This window comes from Taudactylus pleione, unplaced genomic scaffold (assembly GCF_031769625.1).
Source record: "Taudactylus pleione unplaced genomic scaffold, aTauple2 ptg000288l, whole genome shotgun sequence".
Classification (NCBI taxonomy): Eukaryota; Metazoa; Chordata; class Amphibia; order Anura; family Myobatrachidae; genus Taudactylus; species Taudactylus pleione.
The window spans coordinates 857,925-882,893 of record NW_028284690.1 but is presented as its reverse complement, the minus strand read 5'-3'; the positions used below and the strand labels follow the sequence as shown (position 1 = coordinate 882,893).

Below are 24,969 nucleotides of genomic sequence, written 5' to 3'. Positions count from 1 at the left end.
TAATGATTTTTTTTAGATAGCTAGATACAGCAGTTTGCTGCCGTTTATTCAGAAAATTTCAGGATGTTACAGTCAGCATGAGCTATGGTTCCATCCATCACACCAACAAAAGTATTCCTGCGACCCTGTCTCTGACTAGACACTGTTGTTCCTTTCTAGTCACCGGCCAATTAACTCGGCGTCAGCCGCCCTGTCCCCTACACAAGATCAGCTACTTATGCTTCCTCCCAAGCATCAACTACCTGAACAAATCACACCCTGTGATCCACCTGTGAAGCGGTGTCCTGTGTGCAGAGAACTATGAGGGATGAACCCTGTCTGCAGCATGTGCTTGCAGACTCGCAGGGAAAGTGTTAGCCTCTCCTAATAGTCAAGAACCACCGGGTCACTCAGTTATTGACCTCTTTGTTCATTTGCCTCCATTTTAAATGGTGCATGGTCCATTACCAGGGTACATTCTCTACCAAAGAGATATCGGAAGGCTTCCACAGCCTATATTATGGCAAGGCTTTCCTGGTCGACAGTCGCGTTTTCTCCCTAGGCAAGACCTCTCAACTGAGATACAAAATGGGTTATTCCTCTCCATCCACCTTTTCATAAAGTACTGCAACCAGACCTGCCCCTGAGGCATCAGTTTGCAAAATAAATCTTTCTGAAATTGGGTGCTTGTAGCACTGGCACTGTGCATACAGCCACCTTTAGGTCCTCCCAAGCATCTACTTCCGACTCAGACCAGTTTAGCTTGTCTGGACAGGCTTTTTTCCAGAAGCTACATGAGTGGAGTGGCAAAGTTCTCCATGAATCAGCAGTAGTATCCTACAAAGCTGAGCATTGGCCTCAGTTAGGTGTTCTTCTCAGGCTTGGGCAAGTTCTTTATTGCTTTCACTTGATCGGCCAGAGGTTTGAACTTCCACCATATTACTATATATTCCAGGTATTTTGCCTCTCACATGGCCAATGCACATTTATCAGGATTAGCAATAAGGCCATGCACCTTTAGGGATTCCAGCACAGCCTCCACTTTGTGAAGATGTGACTCCCAATTCTGTGTATAGATGACTAGGTTATCCAGTTACGCAGTAGCATATGCTCTATATGGTTTTAATAGCATATCCATAGCCCTATGGAATGTGGCAGGTGCACCATGTAGGCCAAAAGGCAAACCCTTATATTGGAATGAGACCTCGGGTGTGTGACTGAACCATGTTCTATAAGAGTGGTATGCCTTGAATAGGCGAAAGACATCCCTATTCCAAGCCACCATTTCTATCACCTGTTGCCTTCGGAGAGGTGTCAAGGAGGACTCAATGGGTACCACACAGTTCTCAATTTTAATGACTAGCATCGATGACACAGGATATTCCTCTTACAAAGGCTTTAGTAGATCGAAATGCTAAATTTGTTCTTCCCGCCTTCTACCCAGCTGCTGGACTCTATAATTCACTGGTCCCACCTATTCCAAGACCTTGTATGGTCCCTGCCAGTGTGCAAAGACTTTACTTTCTTGGTCATAATGATTTTTCTGACACATCTGGGTCTCCTTTCACCAGAGGACCTCATTCTCTTATATAAACTTGTGCAACAAACTGAACTACATTTGGTTCTTTGAGTTTTTGTTGCTACCAGCTCTCCTTGACAATATCCAAAATGCCCCTAGGCATGTCTTCCATATAAGAGCTCAACTGGACTAAACCCCATTGAGGCTTGTGGTACGTCCAGCAAGTGCCAGGACAGTCTCCTAAAGTTTATTCAGCTGCAGGATCGGGGCACCACCAGTGCAGAGCTTGCTCAGGAATGGCAGCAGGCAGGTGTGAGTGCATCTTCACGCACAGTGAGGTGAAGACTTTTGGAGGGTGGCCTGGTGTCAAGAAGGGCAGCAAAAAAGCCACTTCTCTCCAGGAAAAACATCAGGGACAGATTGTTTGGGGAATCTGGAAAAACGCTTGTCCGGAGAAGGAAAGGTGAGCGCTACCATCAGTCATGTGTCATGCCAACAGTAAAGCATCCTTAGACTATTCATGTGTGGGGGTGCTTCTCAGCCAAGGGAGTGGACTTGCTCACAATTTTTGTAATTGGTATATACCGACGCTAGATAAAGTTATTGTATATGATTAAAACACGGATATGTGTGCAATTTAAAATCACATTTATTTTCATCACAATAATATTATACACTATACATTACTAATAAATAAAACATAAAAAATCCCTTAATCGTAGGAGCATAAAAACCAATGTCCAATGAAATCGCTACTAGGGGACTGTTAGGTCCAAATGATAAGACACTGGTGATAGGACTATTGATAATCCACAAGCAGAGTTCAGCAAATATTTACCAAGTGGATTGTCCTGATTTCTCAGTCCAGATGGTGTATCCTGTGTCAAATCCTGCTGGTATAAGCACAGAGTGTAGACTGGATAGGACCCACTTGTAGCTGTTTCCCTTAGATATTGGTAGCCGATGTCCCAGTAACCATGTGTCAGAGTGTCCAAGATGAATGAATGGCGTTGTCCCCAAAGAGATTAGCGATGGAGGTGAAGTTTAACGCGTTTCGCTGGCAAATGTATATCCAGCTTCTTCAGAAGCATATCTCAAATATGTTACTCAAGCTCCTTAAATACCCTTTTCATTATGGATTAAGGCAAACAGCTGCGTATCAATTAAGACAATCAATTGCACCACGTCCGTTATTAAAAAAACATAATCGGAGTTTAAACTTACATTGATGAAGGCAATCCCAAGTATATTTAAAATAAAAAAATCATCTACACAACAATAAACCATTTACATCGGGTATACCTTGTTCCCATACACTTCCTGGTTTCATCCGATCACGTGACTACCACGTGATCCGGAAGTGGGTCAGGTGGTGTATACTGACTCATCCACATTATGTGTCGGACGCTGCTAGGCAACGCTCAGACACTGATTGGTCTATACTGGGTTTGTCGTCATACACTCTCTGGCTTCACCCGATCACGTGACCATCACATGATACGGAAGTGAACCAGATGATATATTCTAACCAATCATCAGTTTGCATCACCCGTTGCTAAGACCTAATTAGTGCTGGCAAATATTAAAATTAGATTTACAAGATACCATATCTTCTTTCTCTAAATGATAGATTGCATAACTTTCACTGCTTTATAAAGCAACAACAGAAAAAGAACAGAAGAGAAATAAAGAGAATCAATGATACTTCATTTTATAAAACAATAAGAATTTTTCAAAAAGTGCCTGGAGATGTTAATAACCGTTGCTAGCAATCGTTTAGTTATTGCAACTGATCATGTTACTGATGGCAGGTATATAATCCTGTAATTCATAAGTGTCATGTTTTATAAAAATTTGTATATGTATAGTGTATTGCATACATTTAGATATACATCCCTCATATTACGGGATGTGAAGTGATTTGAAGACGTCTTATTTCGGATGGCGACCTCAGTGAGACACACCAATCTTTCCTTGTTGATTCTATTTTATTTAATCACATAATTATTTTCTTTTTCTCAACACATTTTATCTTCAGGGACCAGATTCGCGCCCAGCTATGCAAACCTATACATGGGCGACTTTGAGGACGTCCATGTGTGGGGGAGCGAGTGGGGTGCGTCTCTGGTCTTCTATGGCCGTTATATTGATGATCTTTTTATCATTTGGGATGGGGATCTTTTTTCAGCACTTTCTTTTGTTGAATCTTTAAATCATAATTCTTATAATCTGACCTTTACTCATTGCTATCACAAGACTAGTGTAAATTTCCTGGACGTGACACTTAATATTGTGGATAATCAGATCATAACTTCTAATTATGTCAAAAATGTCAATACATATTCTTATTTACATTACAATAGTGCCCATTATGACCCATGGAAAACCAATATCCCAAAAGGACAATTAATGCGTCTTCGACGCAATTGTAGTGATGTAGATGTATTTTCAGCACAGGCAAAAGATATGTTAGATTCTTTTATTAAGCGTGGATATCCAAAAAATTTATTGGATAAAGCTTATTCAGATGTATTGGGGATGGAACGGAAAACCTTACTTCAGCCAAATAAACCTTTTGAAAGGAAGAAAGTGATTAACAACAACCTGGCTTTTATATGTAAATTTAATCGAGCAAGTGAGATCAAAAGAATCATAAAACGTAACTATCAGATTCTAAGACATGATCAGATTTTGGGTGATCTTTTACCAGTAAACCCACAAATTATATATAGAAAAAATAAATTAATAAAAACAATAATTGCACCAAGCCATCTGAAAAATATAAAAAGCATAAGAACATCTGAAATAGAAAAAGATACAACCTGGCTAATACAAAGACCATCTGGTTTTTATAAATGTGGGAAACCAAGATGTAACATGTGCACCCACATGGACAGAAGGACGACCACTATTTCCATCCCTACACAAAAAGAACAATATCATCTTAAAAGCTTTATAAACTGTGAAACATGCTATGTCATTTACTTATTGACTTGTGGTTGCGGACTATATTATATAGGTCGCACCACTAGAGCTCTCCGTGTCCGTTTTATGGAACATAGAAGAAACATCATTAATAAATATCCACACCATAGTATATCTCGTCATTATGCTAATAGTAACCCCAAGTGTTGTAGGGCTAGAATCGATACCTAAAACAACTCGAGGGGGAGACAGGTACAGACTATGCCGACAGGAAGTCTATTGGACATTACAATTTGACTCATTATATCCAAATGGGTTAAATGAAACTACTGAATTGAATTCTATATTATGATATACTTCATTTGCCCATTTTTATAAGACATGTTATAGATATTTATATCCTAATTCATACTAAAAAAAGATATTATCATGTAAATATTTATCAAGCTAATACAACAGCTAGGGCAAGATATATCATGACACTATATGGTCGTAGATTTACTGTTATTAACATTTTTAACATTATTCAATACTAATTTCTGTAGGTAGACTTTAATAGATATATTATTTTATATTTTATTTATTTTTATATTTTACATCAATTAATATCAATATTCACTCTTGTCCTGAGGATCATGTAAATTCTTAATAGTGTCATAGGATAAGAATTAATTCCTAATGATATACATAAGGTTCATATTAAATTCACCAAATATGTTATATTGTATATGTATATTTTATATATATTTTCTAAATATCTAAATGTATGCAATACACTATACATATACAAATTTTTATAAAACATGACACTTATGAATTACAGGATTATATACCTGCCATCAGTAACATGATCAGTATGACAACAAACCCGGTATAGACCAATCGGTGTCGGAGCGTTGCCTAGCAGCGTCCGACACATAATGTGGATGTCAGTATACACCACCTGACCCACTTCCGGATCACGTGGTAGTCATGTGATCGGATGAAACCAGGAAGTGTATGGGAACAAGGTATACCCGATCTAAATGGTTTATTGTTGTGTAATGATTTTTTTATTTTAAATATACTTAGGATTGCCTTCATCAATGTAAGTTTAAACTCTGATTATGTTTTTTTTAATAACGGACGTGTGTGCAATTGATGGTCTTAATTGATACGCAGCTGTTTGCCTTAATCCATAATGAAAAGGGTATTTAAGGAGCTTGAGTACCATATTGGAGATATGCTTCTGACAAAGCTGGATATACATTTGCCAACGAAATGCGTTAAACTTCACCTCCATCGCTAATCTCTTTGGGGACAACGCCATTCATTCATCTTGGACACTCTGACACATGGTTACTGGGATATCGGCTACCAATATCTAAGGGAAACAGCTACAAGTGGGTCCTATCCAGTCTACACTCTGTGCTTATACCAACAGGATTTGGACACAGGATACACCATCTGGACTGAGAAATCAGGACAATCCACTTGGTAAATATTTGCTGAACCCTGCTTATGGATAATCAATAGTCCTATCACCAGTGTCTTATCATTTGGACCCAACAGTCCCCTAGTAGCGGTTTCATTGGACATTGGTTTTTATGCTCCTTCGATTAAGGGATTTTTTATGTTTTATTTATTAGTAATGTTTCATGCATAATATTATTTTGATGAAATAAATGTGATTTAAATGGCACACATATCCGTGTTTTAATCAGATACAACAACTTTATCTAGCGCAGGTATATACCAATTACATATTTTATATTTTGTTGGGGCTGACAACCCCCACTGGCTGCTTTAAATAACAGCGCATTGGATAACTTTTTATATCACTCACAATTTTTCCTAAGAACAGAGCCATAAATAAAGAATGGTACCAAAACATCCTCCAAGAGCAACTTCTCCCAACCATCCAAGAACAGTTTGGAGATGAACAATGCCTTTTCCAGCATGATGGAGCACCTTGCCATAAGGCAAAAGTGATGACTAAGTGGCTCGGGGAACAAAACATCAAAATTTTGGGTCCATGGCCAGGAAACTCCCCAGACCTTAATCCCATTGAGAACTTGTGTTCAATCCTCAAGAGGCAGGTGGACAAACAAAAACCCACAAATTCTGACAAACTCCAAGTATTGATTAGGGAAGAATGGGCGGCCATCAGTCAGTATGTGGCCCAGAAGTTGATTGACAGCATGGTGGGTGAATTGAAAAAGAAGGGTCAACACTGCAAATATTGACTCCTTGCATAAACTTAATGTCATTGTCAATAAAAGCCTTTGACACTTATGAAATACTTATTTTACTTCAGTATACCATAGTAACATCTAACAAAAAGGTCTAAAAACAATGAAGCAGCAAACTTTTGTGAAAACCAATACTTGTGTCATTCTCAAAACTTTTGGCCATGGCTGTAGACACCTGCATCTTTATGACCACCCCCCCCCCCCGTCACCACCCCCAAACGCTGACAGCCTGTCCCTCACTTTGCAATTGAATCACCTGTACGTACGTTAACCCAGTTTGCAGCATGAGACTACAAACTCTCCAGGAAAGTATTAGTCTCTTTCATTCATTATTTATAATCTATAATGTAAAAAAAAAATTATATACATACATTATATATATATATATATATATATATATTGCTCAAAATGAGCAAAAAGAGACCAGCACACCACCTTTAAGAAAATAAATAAATAAATTTTTTAGTATACAAGTGCAATCCAATACAGAGCCATAATGTTGCTTAATATAATGGCTAATGGCACAGACAAATTGTGTAACGGCATGATACTTATCATAAGCCCAGTGACAGCAGTGCAACCATTTGAAGCTGGCCTGAGGCCGTTTCGGTGGTGAACCGCCTTCATCTGTGACATTAGCCATTATATTAAGCAACATTATGGCTCTGTATTGGATTGCTGGATTGCACTTGTATACTAAAGACTTGATTTATTTTTCTTAAAAGGTGGTGTGCTGGTGTCTTTTTGCTCATTTGAGCAGAACGTTACAATATTATTGGATTATGCGATTACAGCACCCTATATTTTCTATTGGAGGTGTGTGCGATTTACAGACAGACAGATATATATATATATATATATATATCTCCACACACATACACACAGATTGGTGCAGATGAGGGAATAAACAACTATCACAGTTAGGAGGCCACACAGCTGTAGGGATTGGGGAAGTTACAGCAGCATAGAGGCACATACAGTTTTAGCAATTAGAGAGCTGAATGTGTATTCTGAATTAAATGGATGTATCAAGCGAGAAGGATGTTGGAGCCCAGTTGGATTGTTGTGCTGAACGAATGGGAAGATTGTGGGCACTCAGTGGGATATGTGTGCCGCATAACTGCTCAGACCTCAGTTACATAGACTGCATGTGTGTATTCCAATGAGCACACAATTCTGTGAATTAGCAGGTCCACCATTTTGAGTGACAGCAATCTCACTCTGTGAGCATGCTGAATCTGCAGTTAACCACAGGGTTTGATGGCATACCATATCTGTATTGCGCAAGGAACACATCCATTAAGGAGTCAGCTTTAATTATCTTAATTTCACTGCATTGTTTAGTTTGAGTGGCACAAATTCAGTAGGTTTTGTGAAATTTCAGATCATGTGTAAGAAGCCTTAAATGGGACATGTGAAACCGTAAGGTTTTTTTTGATCTATGGAATTTCATTGCTTTTTTAAAATGTATTAACTATTAGGGTTTGAAAGAGCAAACCAGGCCACCTGCAGGAAAGAAGGACAACAAATAGGCACACTAACACGGGTGGAGGAGCAGACAGCACACAGGAGGTGCTTAAAGGGTGCAGAGGGAGAGACAGCTGCGGGGGCAGGCTGCAGGTGTGCAGGGCAGTGACAGAAGCGGGGTGCGGAGTAGTGGCAGCAATAGAGCCGTGCACAGAAGCATCAGCGGGTGACAGAGGGACTCACTGGTGCTGGGTATGCACCTGAGAAAATCAAATCAATAAGACACAGATGCATGGACGTATCAGCGACATCCGCATTGTTTTAAAAAAAAAAAAAAAAAAGTGTAATATAAAAAAATATTACATGCCCCCACAGCACAACCAGCATCGGGCTTTGGAGCCCCACTGCTGGTTGTGCTAAACACAGGGGACAAACGATGTAGGGGTTCCCTGTATAAAGCACAACCAGCATCAGGCTAATCAGGGCCAGTCCTAGTTGCCAAAATACAGGGGTCAAACGACGTAGGGGTCCCCTCGACAAAACATGGAAGTTTCCCATAGAGAAATCCCGAGGGCGGGGGGGGGGGGGGCATAGTGTTTAAGGGGTTACACCAGAAAAGCTTTTAGAGGTACGAAGCTGAAATTTGTCATGGGCTGGTAGAACTGTCGATCGGTGCTGCATTCCAAATTTTAGGGCAAAAACAAAAAATGAGAACATGGGAGTAATCTAAAGTTCCAACTGTCAGTTTTTTCTGACACTCAATTAGGACCACTTTCTGCTGTTCTCTATGGGGGCTTTTTGAGAAGGCATAACTCAGGGTAGGGGGCGAATATAGACTTGGGGTTTGTTTTATTAGGTAGCTATTGTTTAACAATAGGTGCTTTTTGGGGTTTAAGTATTGAGAAAGTTAGTTTTTAAACTATTACCTCACGAATCTGCCATTATATAGATAGGAAGTTTCAACCTGATGTGCAGTTTAATAGGAGCGTCCATCAGGTGTACTCACTATGGCTTCACTTGGGTGCACCAAGATGGCAGGTCAGTGCGGGCGGTGGGCTCGGAGAAAGGAAGCAGCCTTACGGCCGGAATCCAGGGGGCGGGGGGGATTAGCAGGCGTTAGCTGCGGCCGGGACCCAGGGGTATTAACGGCAGCGGAGGGGCAGGCAGCAGGACCCGGGGGAGGTAGCAGCAGACAGATGCAGGCTTGGATCTGAAAGATCTGAGATACCTGCATCTGTGTATAAATAAATAAATAAAATAGAGAAGCGCGGACAGGATCATTGAGACCAGTCTGTGCTTCTGTGTTTAAAAAAAAAAACCCTGTGTAAAAACAAACAAAACAAAAAAAAAATGAAGAAAATGGCGTCGCCCCGCCCCACAAAGGACAACCAGCACCAGGGTTTGGAGAGCCAGTACTGGTTGTGCTAAATACAGGGGACAAACAACATAGGGGTTCCCCGTATTAAGCGACGCCAAGCGCCAGGCTTTTCTGAACCAGTCCTGGTTGCCAAAATACAGGGGACAAATTACGTAAAAGTCCCCCATATTCAGCGCAGCCAGCACTGGGATCTGAGCCGGTCTCCGTTCTGTAAGTACAGGGGAAAAAAAAAAAAATGCGTTGTGTCCCCCTTTATTTACCAGAACCAGCACTGGACCCTTTCTAGCAGAGGGGTGATGCCACAGCCAGGGGAGCCCTTTCACCGGGTCCACCTGCCGAAGCATCACCCCGGACTGCTAGTCAGCCCAGGCCGGGGATCCCTGGGGAGCTGAGTCCCCCTCTTCAGGGCACCCCAGGCCCAGGCTGATAGCCCTGGGCTATCCCCGGCACCCCTGGCCGGTGGATGCCGGGTTGATTGTGTAGTGTGGTGCATATTAAACTGTAAATATTGTCTTTTGCAGTAATACTACAGGTCTCAGCAGGCATCCCGCAAACTGGTACTTGGAGAACCACAAGTACCTATAGTAACCCTGCAAAATAAATATTAAAATAAAACAACACACACACAGTTTTTTAAAGTATTTTATTTTTCCGCACCTCCACCTGGGGGGCGGCGGCAGCCTTGAAGCTCTTTTACATGGCTGCCGCATCTCCCAGGACTTTCACGGCATCTCCACATGGAGGGCGGCGGCCTTTAGGCTCTTCTGCATGGCAGCTGTCATCCAGGGCTCCAGCGGCGTCTTCTTGCTTCAGCTGGTATTCTCTCCAGCTACCCGGCCTACGACTGACTGGACGGCGCCTCGCGTTGCATTTATATAAGCCAGCGGAGGTGGCGGGGCAATGATGTCGCGAGATTGGCTAGCGGCAGCCATCTTTGAATTTCAAAAATGGCGCTGAGGCACAATTTTTAATGGATACGCGCGGTTCTCACAATTGAAGTCAATGGTGTTAACCGCTCATTGGCTGAGAGGCGGAAGGCTCGTCTCTCTCAGCCAATGAGCGCTCAGCACCGGGATTTCTGTACTGCAATCCCAGTCAGAGCGGTCATTCGGGTAGTAGTGTCCTTAAAGGACACTACTAATGTACCAGGGCTCGGGTTTTTGCGTTTTTTTTTGCCCTGACCCTGGATTGCCTACTTAGAAACGAAGAGGACAGATCCAACCATAGGAGGAGGTGAGTATGGATTTTTTATTACAGGTACACCATAGGATTATCTACTGGAGAAGAGGACAGATTGGCTTCAGGGATACTAGGTGAGTATGTGAGATAGTGTGTGCGTGCGTGTGCGTGTGCGCATGTATGTTAATAGAATTTCTTTTTTACAGTGTGTGTTGTGGGGTTTTTTTAATATTGCTTTTGCTGTGGAACTACAGGTACCAGCAGGCTCGTAATGCCCCGCATGCTGATACTTGTGATTCTCAAAGTACCAGCATGCGGGGGAGGCTTGCTGGGAACTGTAGTTTCACAGCAAAAGACAATATCTGAATTCTTTCACATGCACCACACTTTTCATAATCAACCCGGCACCCATCGGCCAGGGGTGCCTGGGCCGCCATGGAAAGGGGGACCACTTAATTGGGGGTCCCCAGCTCCCCAGGAATCCCTGGCCTGGGCTGACTAGCGGTCAGGGGTGATGTTTCGGCTGTGGGGCCCGGTGAGAGGGCTCCCCTGGCTGTGGCATCACCCCCCGGCTAGAAAGTGTCCGGTGCTGGTTCTGGTAAATACCGGGGGACCCTACGCATTTTTCCCCCTGTATTTCCAGAACCAGGAGAGGCCCAGAGCCCAGTGCTGGTTGCGCTGAATACGGGGGACCCCTACGTCATTTGTCCCCCCGTAATTTGGCAACCAGGACTCGTTCTAAAAAGCCTGGTGTTGGTTGTGCTAAATACGGGGGACCCCTACATATAGTTTGTCCCGTGTATTTAGCACAACCAGTATTGGGTCTCCAAAGTCCTGTGCTGGTTGTTTTTTGGGGGTGGGGTACACCTTTTTTTTTTTAAACACAGAAGCAGGCATCACGGATCTTCCAGATCCGAGCCTGCATCTGTGTGCTGCTACCTCCCCCAGGTCCTAACGCCTGCACCACCACTGCCTGCACCACCGCCTCTAAGGTCCACTACCGTCCCATGGGTCCTGGCCATAGCCAACGCCCACTACCCCCCGCAGCTAACAAGAGCTTCCTTCCCCCGAGCCCACCGCCGCTAAAGCCCGCAAAAGACTGACATCTTTGTACACCCAAGTGAAGCCACGGTAAGTACACCTACCAGAGGCTCCTACTAAGGCTGCTCAACAAGTTGATATTTCCTATCTATTTAATGGCACATTCTTGAGGTAATAGTTTAAAAACTGTAACTTTCTAATTTACCTGAACCCCAAAAGCTACCTAATCAAACAAACCCAAAGTCTAAATTCACCCACTACCCTGAGTTATGCCTTCCCAAAAATCCCCCATAGACAACAGCAGAAAAGTGGTCCTAATTGAGAATGTCATAAGAAACTGACAGTTGGAACTTTAGATTGCTCCCAATCCTTTTTTATGGTTATGCCCTGAAATTTAGCATGCATCACCGAGCAATAGTTTTACCGGTATGTGCCAAATTTCAGCTCGGTACCTCCAATAGCTTTTGAGCTGTAGCCCCTTAAACACCATGCCCCCCCTCCAGAATGCTCTATGGGTATATGGCAGTTGTTGTAGATGCAGCCTTAATATAAGGGCACGTGTGTGTGTGTGATAGAGAATATAATTGTGTGTGTATATATATATATATATATATATATATATACATATATATATATATATACATACATACATATACATACATACACACACACACACACATTTACATACATACACACACACACACACAAATACATATGATAGTATTTTCGTTCTAAGGAGGAAATTAAACTTAAATGGCGCAGTTATAACAACTAGTTTTCATATCACACAACCCAATTCGATTGCTAATTAATAGATTTAATGTAGTATATACAAATATGTACTGCATCAACAAAATTACAGTTCCAAGACACAATGTGAAGAACCTTGAATCATAAAATTTACTTTCCTAAAATATCTTTATTTCTAAATAAAAACGGTACCCACGGCAAATATACTATACATTTAAAGCCCTTGGCATATATAAATATATACATTAACTTATCCTTAACCACATCACTGCAAACGGAGTTGGAGATATATATACATATATTTCAAAATGGCAGAGAATGAACCCCACTCATCAGCTGCAGTGAAGCGCTGGGAAAAAAAATAAACAGGAGGTGACAATAGTGAGATTGTTGTTGCAGAGATGGGGGTGGGTTGACAGGAAATCACCTATCTCCCCCATCCTAGAACATACAAAGCAGGGGGCACAGCAGTGTTATCCCTTTAACAGGCCCTAAAGATGATTTTGAAACGTATTAAAAACCAAGTACACAAAAGAGTTAACAAAACATAAGAGGTGTTAGCCCGCAACAAATGGCAGCTTGGTAAGATGTCCAGGACAGGACCTCTAATGTACACAAATAGATGTTGGAGACAGTGTATGGTGGCCCTAATGTAGACCAAAGCCTAAACCGCTTACGGGAAGGAAGTCGCAGGGCTAAAGCCAGAACAACTTCCAGAATAGGATATAGGGACATCTGGCCATCCACAAGTTGCTACGACAACAGGAGACCCTTAAGGAACAGTGATTTAATGAAGAGCGGTTAGAAAGCAGTGCACTCCAGCATTGTCTCCTTTCTCTACTATTCATGCTGGGTACTAAAGCCAAAAGGTTGGTGCAACCTCTGACCTGATGACATCCCCGCTGGGCTACTGCTCATGTGCAGCTGGCGCCATCTTTACCATGCAGAGCGTTACAGTACCGAGGTGGTATATTTAAAATAACGCTATTCTGCTTACCGCTGATTCCGCTGTGTTACCGCTGTTACCTGTTGATATCAATAAAACACAGCATCCTAGTTAAGGACTCTTTGTGTGGCCTATCATTCACTTTCACATTTCGCCTAACACCTATGGTGACCACCACCCTAATAGTCTATATCAATAGATTATGGGCTCAGGTGAAAAACAGAATGTTACTATATTTTAATCAGCATATACAGAAAGATGCACAGTGCAGCTACAAGCATGACCTTTACCAAACTGAGAGGTTCAGAGAACTACGTTATATGGATGTGCAGCTGAAGCGAGAGAAGCTGTGGAAAATCACAAAAGTATCCAGGTGACAATTCAAATCCTGGTGAAGTGGATAGGACCATGGGGAACATAGGCATAGCTGTGAAGTAGCATGTGTATTCCATAATTCACAAGAAAGTGTCAGCACAGGACATGTGGATAGCCCTGCAGCAGCGTATGAAGATGTAGGTCTCATGAGGAGAACAAACCTGAGGTGTACACTGTATGGTACCAAACTGAGTGCATGCAGAGACATGAACATTGACAAGATGTTAGCTATATTACAGCATATGACATGTGGACGATGAGGAGGTTGCGATGGCAATGCAGCAGAATCTAGCGCTTGAATGTGACTTCTTAGAACCCACTGCGACTAAGCTATTAACGGAGTTTGTGAGGGCTAAACTGCTGCAATTCCACATACTGGTTGAGACCATTGCTGAGAGTTCTGCATTACTCACAAGTGACATGAAGTCTAAAAAGCCTAGATACAAGTGTTTTGTATGTCACAAGGTGTGACATAAATCCTCTGAAAGCAGATGGTGGGGAATCAAAAGAAGCATGACAAAAGAAAGAAAAAAAAAAAAGAGTCCGTTTTAAATGTAACAGTCACAAGAAGTGACTGTTACATGATAGTTGTTCTTTTGATCAGGCTGTGGGACCTGAAGATTCTCGCAGCGTGGCCGGTGCCTGGTCATGCAAGAGGCCCGGGAATATGCATCTGCCAATGCAGACCCTGGCCTCGTTTCTTCCAGAAAAAAAGAATGTTACCATCTAGCACCAGTTACCATGTTGTTCTGGCATGTACGAAATGGTTGTCAGCGAGCATACAAACAATTGTGGAGAGAGCGTGGACTATGCTGAGTGATGCAGGTCTGGAAAGGAGTTTATGGGCAGAAGCAGTGTCTATGGCAGTATACTTAAAGAATCCCCACAGTTCCTGTAAAAGGAAACACAGTGGGATGCGTGGTCTGGAAGCAACCTAAATGTTAATCATCCCAGAGTGTTTGGATGCACAGATTATGCACACATTCCAAAAGAAAAGAGAAACTAAATCCCAAGTCAGTGGAGTATATCTTGCTTGGATACTGCCATGAAAGTAATGGATACAGAGTATGGGACATTGCAAATAAAAAAACTTATACAGTTCAGGGTTGAAGTGTTCTATGAAAGAGCGCCATCTAACATGAGGCTTGAACAAGACTCACAGCACAAGATTTATTCATTGGATATGCCTGCAGCTGGAAGCATGTCTGAGTTAGAGACTGATATTGTGGATACCCACTCACAGAACAGAAGTGTAGGTAAGAACAGAGGAAAGTCCCTCAAGAGATATTTCTAAAGTTTGTAAATATTGCTTTCTGTGAACTCCAAAATATCCAAGAGACAAAACCAAGCAGCGATTGAGAAAAATGGATGTCAGTGATAGACAGAGAAATGGTATCACAGAACAATAATATGTGGACTCTTGCTAACAGGCCTAGTCACAGCATGACAATGGAGAGCAAGTGGATTTTCTGTAAGATGTTAAATGTAGATGGACCTGTTGGTGGATCCAAAGCCCGTCTTGTCGCTAAAGGATATACAGAGAAATCCAGTGTAAACTACAGTGAAGTCTTCTCAGCTTAATGGGGATTTAGATAAACAGATTTATATGGAACTTCCTGAACATTATAAACAATGACATGTTCCAAGAAGAAAAAGTCTATTTATTTAAAAAAAAAAAAATGCATTGTATGGTCTGAAGCAGAGAGGCCGCTGCTGATAGACTCTGAATGTACAAAATCCATTTGCAACAGTACAGAGACTGATGAGTTTCTATACCACAAAACAACATTGCAGAGACTGTTCATATCATTGTTGTGTATGTGGATCACTTGTTACTAGGTCAAGAAAGGCACATAGCCAGTGTCAAGCATCTGTTAGTGCAGAAGTTCAAGTTGACTTAAGGGCTGCATACCACCGGTTAGGCTTAGGAATCTTGCAAAACTTGACTAAAGGAACGGTCACAGTTAATCTACAAGGATCTTTTAATGCAGTATTTAACACATTGCAAATTCAGATGCAGAGCCAGTATATACTCATTGAAAAAGGTACAAAATTAACAAAAGCCATGTCATCAACAAGTGAGGAAGAAATAGAGGATATGAAAAAGTTTACTCAGAGCTCTGTTGGGAGCTTAATGTATGCAACTCAACTGCAGTACCAAAACATCCTCTAAGAGCAACTTCTCACAACCATCCAAGAATAGTTTGGTGACGAGCAATGCCTTTTCCAGCATGAAGGAGCACCTTGCCATAAGGCAAAAGTGATAACTAAGTGGCTCGGGGAACATAACATCGAAATTTTGGGTCCATGGCAGGGAAACTCCCCAGACCTTAATCCCATTGAGAATTTGTGGTCAATCCTCAAGAGGCGGGTGGACACACAAAAACCCACAAATTTTGACAAACTCCAAGCATTGATTAGGCAAATATGGGCGGCCATCAGTCAGTATGTGGCCCAGAATTTGATTGACAGCATGTCAGGGTGAATTGCAGAGGTCTTAAAAAAGAAGGCTCAACACTGCAAATATTGACTCTTTGCATACACTTAATGTAATTGTCGAAAAAAAAAAAAAGCCTTTGACACTTATGAAATGCTTGTAATTTTACTTCAGTATACCATAGTAACACCTGACAAAAAGCTCTAAAAACACTGAAGCAGCAAACTTTGTGAAAACCAATACTTGAGCCATGGCCAAAACTTTTGGCCATGGCTCTATGTGTAGTTGACAAATGGAAAAATAAAACGGGTGTTCAGAAATGCTGTCCAAACTTCTGATTCTCTCGGCCGTGGCAAGGAAGTGTAAATTACAACAATGGATACTATCTTCCCCTCCCTCTATACACATGTTTAAGGAAAAGCTTTTCAGGTGTCTAAGATGGACCGGGTGGAGACGTCCATGCATAAAGGACGACGACTGGAAATGTTTTTCTCTATATGGGAATCTTTAATTAATACATTAAAATGTTTAATCAAACTACAAATTAATCATTGTTTTCGTTCTACGTTATGGTAGGAAACTAGATTGTTTTTATATGATCCTCCTATTCAATTGGGCTAAACTAATGGCTGCAGTTATAGATGGTATTGGGCTGCTGGTGATTTTTCTTTCTTCCTTTCTTTTTCCCTCTACTACCTTTTCTTCTCTCCTCCCTTCTTATTACAAATTAATGTTACTAATATATGTGTTATATGACATGTATAAAAAATTTTCTTATATGAGGTATATCCCCAATTATTGACTTGCTATAGGAGGTCAGCATTTTAATTATTGCTACCTCCTGTTCTGTTATTTATATATTTTTTTCTCTTCTGTATGTCTATACAAATTTATTGTATTCATTATAACTAAAAATTCAAATAAAAAAACTATTTGAAAAAAAAAAAAAAAATGCTGTCCAATATGAAAAGTCTCCAGAGTGATTTATTTGGTGTTAAACCTTTACAAAGCCAATACAGGTTGAGTCTCCCATATCCAAAATGCTTGGGACCAGGGGTATTTTGGATATCGGAATATTCCGTATTTTGGAATATTTGCATACCATAATGAAATATCTTGGGAATGGGACCCAAATCTAAACACAGAATGCATTTATGTTTTATATACACCTTCTACACAAAGCCTGAAGGTATTTTGTACAATATTTTTAATAATGTTGTGCCTTAAACAAATTTTTTGTACATTGAACCATCAAAAAGCAAAAGGTTTCACTATCTCAGTTATGCTAAAAAAAAATCTGTAATTCGGAATATTCCATATTTCGGAATATTTGGATATGGGAGACTCAACCTGAACCAACAAGACTAATATATCCAAGACAAAATTAATCATATTTCCACCGGCCAATTGTAGTTACCAGCCTGATATCTCTATCACTGTTGACAACTCTACAATCAACCCCCCACAAGCCCGCTGCTTAGGTGTCATCCTTGACTCTGAATGTGGGGAACAAAGGACAGTTCAATCTGTCTCAAAATCATGTTACATACATCTAAAAAAACATAGCTAAAATTCGACCATATCTTACACAAGACAGTGCAAAAACTTTAATCCATGCACTCATTTCCTGAATTGACTATTGCAATAGTCTTCTTACTGGTCTTCCCAAAAACAGGCTCTCACCACTACAATTCATACTGAATGCAGCTGCAAGGCTGATCTTCCTCGCCAAACGTTCACTGTCTGCTGATTCACTCTATCAGTTGAGTGCCCTTCCACGCACAATAAGATTTTCCGCTGGTCTCCAAGCATTCAAGCGTTCCCCAAACCTCGTCAGACAAGCTTATCAGATTCCAGAATCGCTTACATAACCTTTATAGCTCCCTATCTAACTCCCTTTTTATAGAATACACATTTTCTCTTTCTTCAATTTCACATCCTCCTGACCCTAGGTCAACTTTCCTGTGTGACTGGATCATACAGCCCACCAATAACCTCTGCAATCTGGCTAGACCAATTTGCATTATGTAGCACCTATCCTTGTGTATCACCCCCCTATTTCCCTATAGATTGTCAGCTTGCGAGCAGGGCCTTCTTACCTTTATGTCTGCCTGTTACTACCCAGTTCTGTTCTATTAATGTTATTTCCATTTGTAAAGAACAAAAGACTATGCTGCGCTATATAAGAAACTGTATAATAATAATAATAATAATAATAATAATAATAATGATATTGAAATAAACAAGGATCTCTAAACTTGAATAATCTGCTTAAGTCAAATAAAGACACAGATCTTTAATTACAGTCCTGATAATTACCAAAGCTATGACTTTCACAGAAACCTCAATTGTTTTTGCACTCATTTGCAAATAGAATAACAATACATTTGGTTATTTCAGTTAACTAAGAACTTAAAAATCTCTAACTTTAAGGCATTTATTTCACATACAGTATCTTGTTCCTGAAAACTCTGTTCTCACTTACATATACCCAACATAAACAGATAATGAACAGGTTACATATATACATAAAAACTTAAATTAAGAAGAAATGTCTATTGTACAGGTTGATAATTGAGGGAACTACCAGATGGCATAGCATTTGAAATACACTTTTGCAACTTCATGAGCAACAAAATATCATTAAAACAACTACAGTATGTCATGAAGCATTCCAGGCTGCTGGATGTTGCCAACATTCTGGACAATGACAAATCATGGGTGGCAATATGCCAGCTGCTCACGTCATTTGTAGAGATGCTGATCTTCTGTTAATGTAATACTGTGATGGACAACAACCTTCACCTGTAGACTACAACTTACTGCTTTATGTCCTTTCAGTCCCTTTCTAAGCTGTAAGCTTCAGCTCTTTGTTTCTGCTTTGTGGCTGCTGAGCTTTACCTGCAGCCCCAGCTCTCACCAAATAAGAGATAAGGAGAGAGTGAAGCTTGGCGAGTCAAAGTGAAAAGAATTAACTTGACTATTATTTTCCCAGAGCAGCCACATCATGTAACCTCCTCAACACACCAAAATCACGCAGCGCCTGCTTAATATTGGAGATCAAAGGAGAGGGATATGCAGTCTGCACCATATCAAATCTCTTCTGCATCTGCAGGAAAAAACTCCATTACTCCAGCTTACTTTATTAAACAAGGAAAACTATTTTCAGGCTATGTTTTATTAGTGATTAGATCCCTGCACTCCCAGTAGTTGATCAGAGGAGTATTCTGTGTGGAAGCTTAGGGATATGTGAGGAGTGAGTGCCAGTACTTGTAGTGTTTTAGGGAAAGTAGTATATGAGAGGAGTTGGAGGAAAATGATGTTCAATAGGGCATATTGGGGGTTTGAGGTAAGCAGAATGTTTACTTGGTACATGAAGAAATCTGAAGGGTATTTAAGAGTACATGCAAAATTTATTCTAAAGGCATATGATGCCTCTATATAAATGCTACTGTTTTAACAAATTTATTTTAGTTAAAACACTACAGTGCTTTTAAAGATTACAGGGCCAAATATGAAGTGTATAATGTCACTCGCCACTAGTGCAATGAATGTAGAATGCGCTGTAGCCATTAAAGTCATGAACATGACACAATAATCAGGTACCCCAGGCTCAAGTAATCTCCACTCAAATAAATATCACTGATCTTAATTTTTTTTTCCAATTTGTCATGATAGTCAAGGCCTTCAAATCAATTAATTTCTTTATAACTGGCATTAGCATATAAATACTGGGGTACACTTTTGTACAACCCCAGAAGCTAGTTAATGGAAAACACACTGGTTCACAGCGTTGCCTTCATTTTCAAAACTAGAACAATTAGCTAGATTCTGATGGTTATTAGTACCTTTTACCAGTGAACCGGTCATCACAAAAAAATCGTACTTGTGTACTTTACGGACTCATTGCAGAGAGAACCCAATGAATGTTTTAAATGGTATTTGTGCACTTTACGTATACAAGTACCAAAAGTTGTCCCCACTTAAAGAAGAAACTTGGCCGCTCGCCACAAGGTTATATTCCCCCTCTATGCCCACTTGGATGGTAGGGAATGACGCTGGACACTGGGAATGATGCTGGACACTGGCTGATGACGTCAGGGTCCTCTACGTGAAGGGGATTTAGACATTACCACAAATGATAATAATAATAATAATTGTAGGACACTTGGGTTCTCCCTGCAATGAGGTTTTTACACTGACATGATCGTAGAGCTTAAGAGAGGGTATGGTCAACCTTAAGCTCTACGACCAGTTCCGATGGTCTCGATTAATCCTTATATGCCCACAGATGACGTGTAATGCGTACGAGAAGAGGGCGTTTTTTTTTGTCTTCCGACCGCTTCCTCCCCTTGGTCGGTCAGCTACCGATCCGAACTTAGGGACGCAACTTGTGAGGGAATCAATTGCATATCCGGCTCCTTTTCCCGTACGACCGTGGGGCCGCTTCGACCGACTCTGAATGAGGTCCAATATCTTTGAACGATAACGTTCAATGATATATCGTTCCGTGTGTATGCAATGAACAACCTACGAACACTGAACGATAACGATATCTTTGGTCGTCCATACATGCAGGCCAATTTGGACGATATCGTCAAGAATTGCCTGTTCAGAGATGTGGCAGGATGACTTCAGTGAAAGATATCCAACATAAATATCTTTCAGTGTGTACACCCAATATCGTTTATTCTGCACTACAGAAAGTTCAAGGGAAATCTTTCAGCGATATCGTTGATGCAGCACATGATTCTGTGTGTACCTGGCTTAACAGTGCATGTTTTCCAGGTCTCACAGAATCAGTGAAATAATTAGCTCCACCTGTGGAACTTTTAAAACGTGTCAGCCAGTAATGAATACACCTGTGCACCAACTAGGAAAAATGGAATCCAGTGTTTACTTAAACCACATTCTTGGATTTTTACGAAAATGTCAATTTCAGCAGCATAGGTGATGTTTACACATACAGCAACATTTGATACATCAGGGGTATTCAACAAACTGGGACAGGGCATGCTGGGATGTGTAGTTCCACAGTAGCTGAAGGGCCGAATGTTAAATACCACTGATCTACATCATCATCATCAGGAATCAAAAATTAACTGTACAATAAAAAGTTACACATTGCAGTAGCCTCTTCACAATATGATGTATTTAAATGCAGCTTTTGCTGCAATACACACTGCATGTGATGGCTACACCCCTCCTACAGCCATTACAGACTATGATCAATCATTTATATGAAGGTAAATTATACGTATCACTAGGAAAATCTGTGGTCACAAGACACATTAGTTGCTAGCATGTGAGTTATAATTAGATATCATTTACACTCAATCTGGTAAAACACTCATCTTGGTTAAAAATTTAAAAGACAAGAAAAAAAAAAGACAAACCATTTTACAAACATTATCAAATTAATGTAAACTAGGAAAATAGGTGATTCCCTAGTAAAAGCAAAGCAGCATGATATAGAAACATCTTGCTTTGAATGATAAGCCATTTCTAGTAACAATTGACTCACATTACTGGGATTATTATTTAAACAGCGGCTTTTCAGAGCCACAGATTATCAGCGTCATTGCCTGCAGACTTTAAAACAGTAATACTATTAAGTGCAAAACACACCTGATTTTACATGTAATAATATTGCTGTGTAAATACTAAGAGCAAAACACGTCTGATTTGACTTGTAATAATATTGCTGTGTAAATGCTACTAAGTGCAAAACATGTCTGATTTTACACTTAATTCTGCAAGCAAACAAGCAGCTGTTTAGTAAATAAAGTATAATTTACTTTATGCATGACATTACTTACCCAAATAGTTAATACGAACAGCATCTGGTTCATCCAGTCCAAGTACACGCTTCCGGACATCCCATAGTAGATTAGTACAACAACGTGACATAGTCCAAGTACTGTTTATTCTTCACAATAGCTCTTCTAACTAAAAGTAAATTGCAAACAAACATTAGGATGTACTGTGTGAGTGAAACTTTAAAATGCAAATGTCATTTTTTTTTTTTTTTATTGAATTTGAAAATTGTGACTTACTGTAAGCTTAAGGGGCTTCTTTATCAAGGCGTTTTTTTTCATAAAATGATGCAGAAACTACAGTTTTTGCATAATTTTATGTATCACCGCTATGTACTAATAGCATAATGCTGAGTTTTCACAGAAATATCCTGCAAAAGGCTAACTATTGTTGCAAATCTCAGTGCCCATCAATGGGGCCTACAATCTGACCAATGAATCTTTTTGGCTTATGATTCCTTTCCTGCTGCCTCCATAATCTTAAACTGTATGAGCAGTGTCAGGTTCCCCGGAGGAACATATCAAAAATGTGAAAAAAGTCTCTGATATGCCAGGGATGTAACTTGCAGGGACAGTTTCAATTGCTACCGCTGTACCTGCGAGTTACCTTTCATTTAATCAGGGATAATCATGTGAGAAAGAAAATATTAGGCCCGCTGCGGTGTTGAAAAAAAATATTGCAGCACTCCCGCGTTTCTTTGTTCATAGGCCCCTAAAAGTTTCATGGAAAACTAAGGGGTCAATCCAATTAGGTGCGAATTGCGAGGTGCGATTTTCACTTCGAATTCATTTTGCTATCCAATTAGCAATTCACACTGAATCAGTCGGACTGAATTAGCAACTTTCCACTCGCGCCTCCCCGAGGGTGAGAGATGAAGGAGAAAATCTTTATTTTAAAAGTTAAACTGTCGGGACTGTGCTGAACTCCTTGGACACCTCCCTTAATGAGGTGTCCAGTTAGGCATTTGGAAGTTTTAAAATAGCTTAATTATTTAAAAAATTACATGTCATTTTTTGGGGGTAAAAAAAAAAAATATGTCTTGAAATTACCCCAAATTTAACTTTTTCGTTAGTTTAGGCACCCCAAAGTTAATTCCAATATATTTTTAGTTGAAAGATAATTGTTTTTATAATTTTTTTTTCCAATTTTTCAGTGTGCCCTCAAAGTAACCCAAAATCACCCTTTTTCCAACTTTTTTTTTCTTTTTTCGTTTAATTCATTTGAGATTAAACGAAAAGTTGTTTTTTTTATCATTTTCTTGCATTTTTTTAAAAAAAGCACAAAACAGCCATTTGACACCATTTTAAAACCTGCAGTAACTTCCTAATGCCCACAAACAGCCGTCTATACCCACCTCGGTCCTCAAGGCACACCAACAGTCCTGGTTTTAGTGATATCCATGCTTAAGCAGATGGTTGCATCAAAATAACTGAGGTACTGATTAAGTCACCTGTGCTAAAGTGTGGCTATCCTTAAAACCAGGACTGTTAGTGTGCCTTGAGGACCGTGGTTGGGAATGCCTGGTCTATACAGTCCTGCTAACAAAATTATCCATTTTGGGGGGTCCAGGATGGTCTCCCCACATTTTCATGCATTTCTCGCACATCTCATTTGGCAGTCAATTCGCACCCCTCCACTGCGAGTAGTGCGAATAGGCATTTTTAATTGGATTGGAGAATTCATGGGAGCGCGATTCACGGCGAAGTGTGCGAGTTTAAAGAAATGAACTCGCTACTTGCAATTTGCACCTAATTGGATCGAGCCCTAAGAGTGAGATTTATCAAATCTTGGAGAGAGATAAAGTGGATAAGTTGCTCGTGCCAAATAAATCAGCTTCTCACTGTCATTTTACAGACAATGCTAGAAAATGACAGAAGCCGATTGGTTGCTATGAGTAACTTGTCGACTTTATCTCTCTCTCCAAGATTTGATCAATCTCCCCCAAAATATACACTACCTCACTACAGGGAAAACTATGTATTAAAGACAAAAATGTGTGTTTTAGGACATTATGCTACAATTTAAAGCTGCACTTTACCAAGTTTTGGCTAGGAGAAAAAGCATGTACACAGGGGTCAGGGTTGATGCTAGATCCAAGTGGGCTGAAAGACCTTTGACGTCACAAACATGTGACTCCCGATGGCAGGGGAAGGGGCAAGGCCGGTGAGCTAGCAGCTTAACTATCCATGTGGACATCTATTGGGCATAGTAACCTGTGGCGAGCAAGCCACCCTGCCTGAAGCGTGGTGAGCGAAACAAGCCCGAGAGGGTACACAATGGGTCCATTTTCTGAATCTTGATGTCAGATGTCCTTCAGCCTACTTGAATATAGACCTAACCTAGGAGTCAGATCATAGGGCCTGATTCAGCAGTGCACTGCAAGTGTGCAGAAAGAGTCCTGCGTAGTCGCACGCAGACCCTTCAATCCTCTGCCTGATTGACATGCATTTAAGGGGCGGGGAGGGGGCGGCCTGCGTTCCCGGAAATGGGGGCGTGTCCTACCAATTTTCCAGGAGTGGCAAGCGCAGGATCTGCGTCGATCAGACACAGTGTCATGGGGGCCTGATTCAGAGGCACTTGCTCTGAATCAAGGCGGGCGCTTGTTTTTTTAAGTAGCGGCTTCCTGGCCGCTCGCATAGCTGTGGGTGACCACCCACAGCTTATGCGAGCGGCCAGGTGATGGTCGCGTTGGTCAAGACCATCGGGCTTGCGCCGAGACCCTTGCGGTAGGGTCTCTTTGCCGCAAGACCCAGTGGACTTCCTGCTCTAATAGAGTGATGTCAGTAGGGCCGCCCACAAACGGCAGGCGTTCGCATGCCTCTGTTTGCCCAGCCACCCCCCCTCCCCACCTTCCAAACGGGGCGAGCTGTCGATCAACATCGACAGCCGCCCCTTTTGGATGCGAGCGCCGGAGTGAGTGCTTTT

General features: G+C 41.0%; 1 protein-coding gene across 3 annotated transcripts in view; it reads right to left on the bottom strand.

Annotated features, from left to right (window-relative positions):
* DCAF6 (DDB1 and CUL4 associated factor 6) overlaps positions 1-24,969 on the bottom strand; it is a 289,468-nt gene that overhangs the window by 260,973 nt on the left and 3,526 nt on the right. For all 3 annotated transcript variants that reach the window (XM_088482419.1, XM_088482420.1, XM_088482421.1), the window contains exon 2: positions 22,047-22,176. In XM_088482419.1, coding sequence (XP_088338545.1) covers positions 22,047-22,137 — 91 coding nt within the window. In that variant the 5' untranslated portion in view covers positions 22,138-22,176. The remainder of the gene's footprint in view (positions 1-22,046; positions 22,177-24,969) is intronic.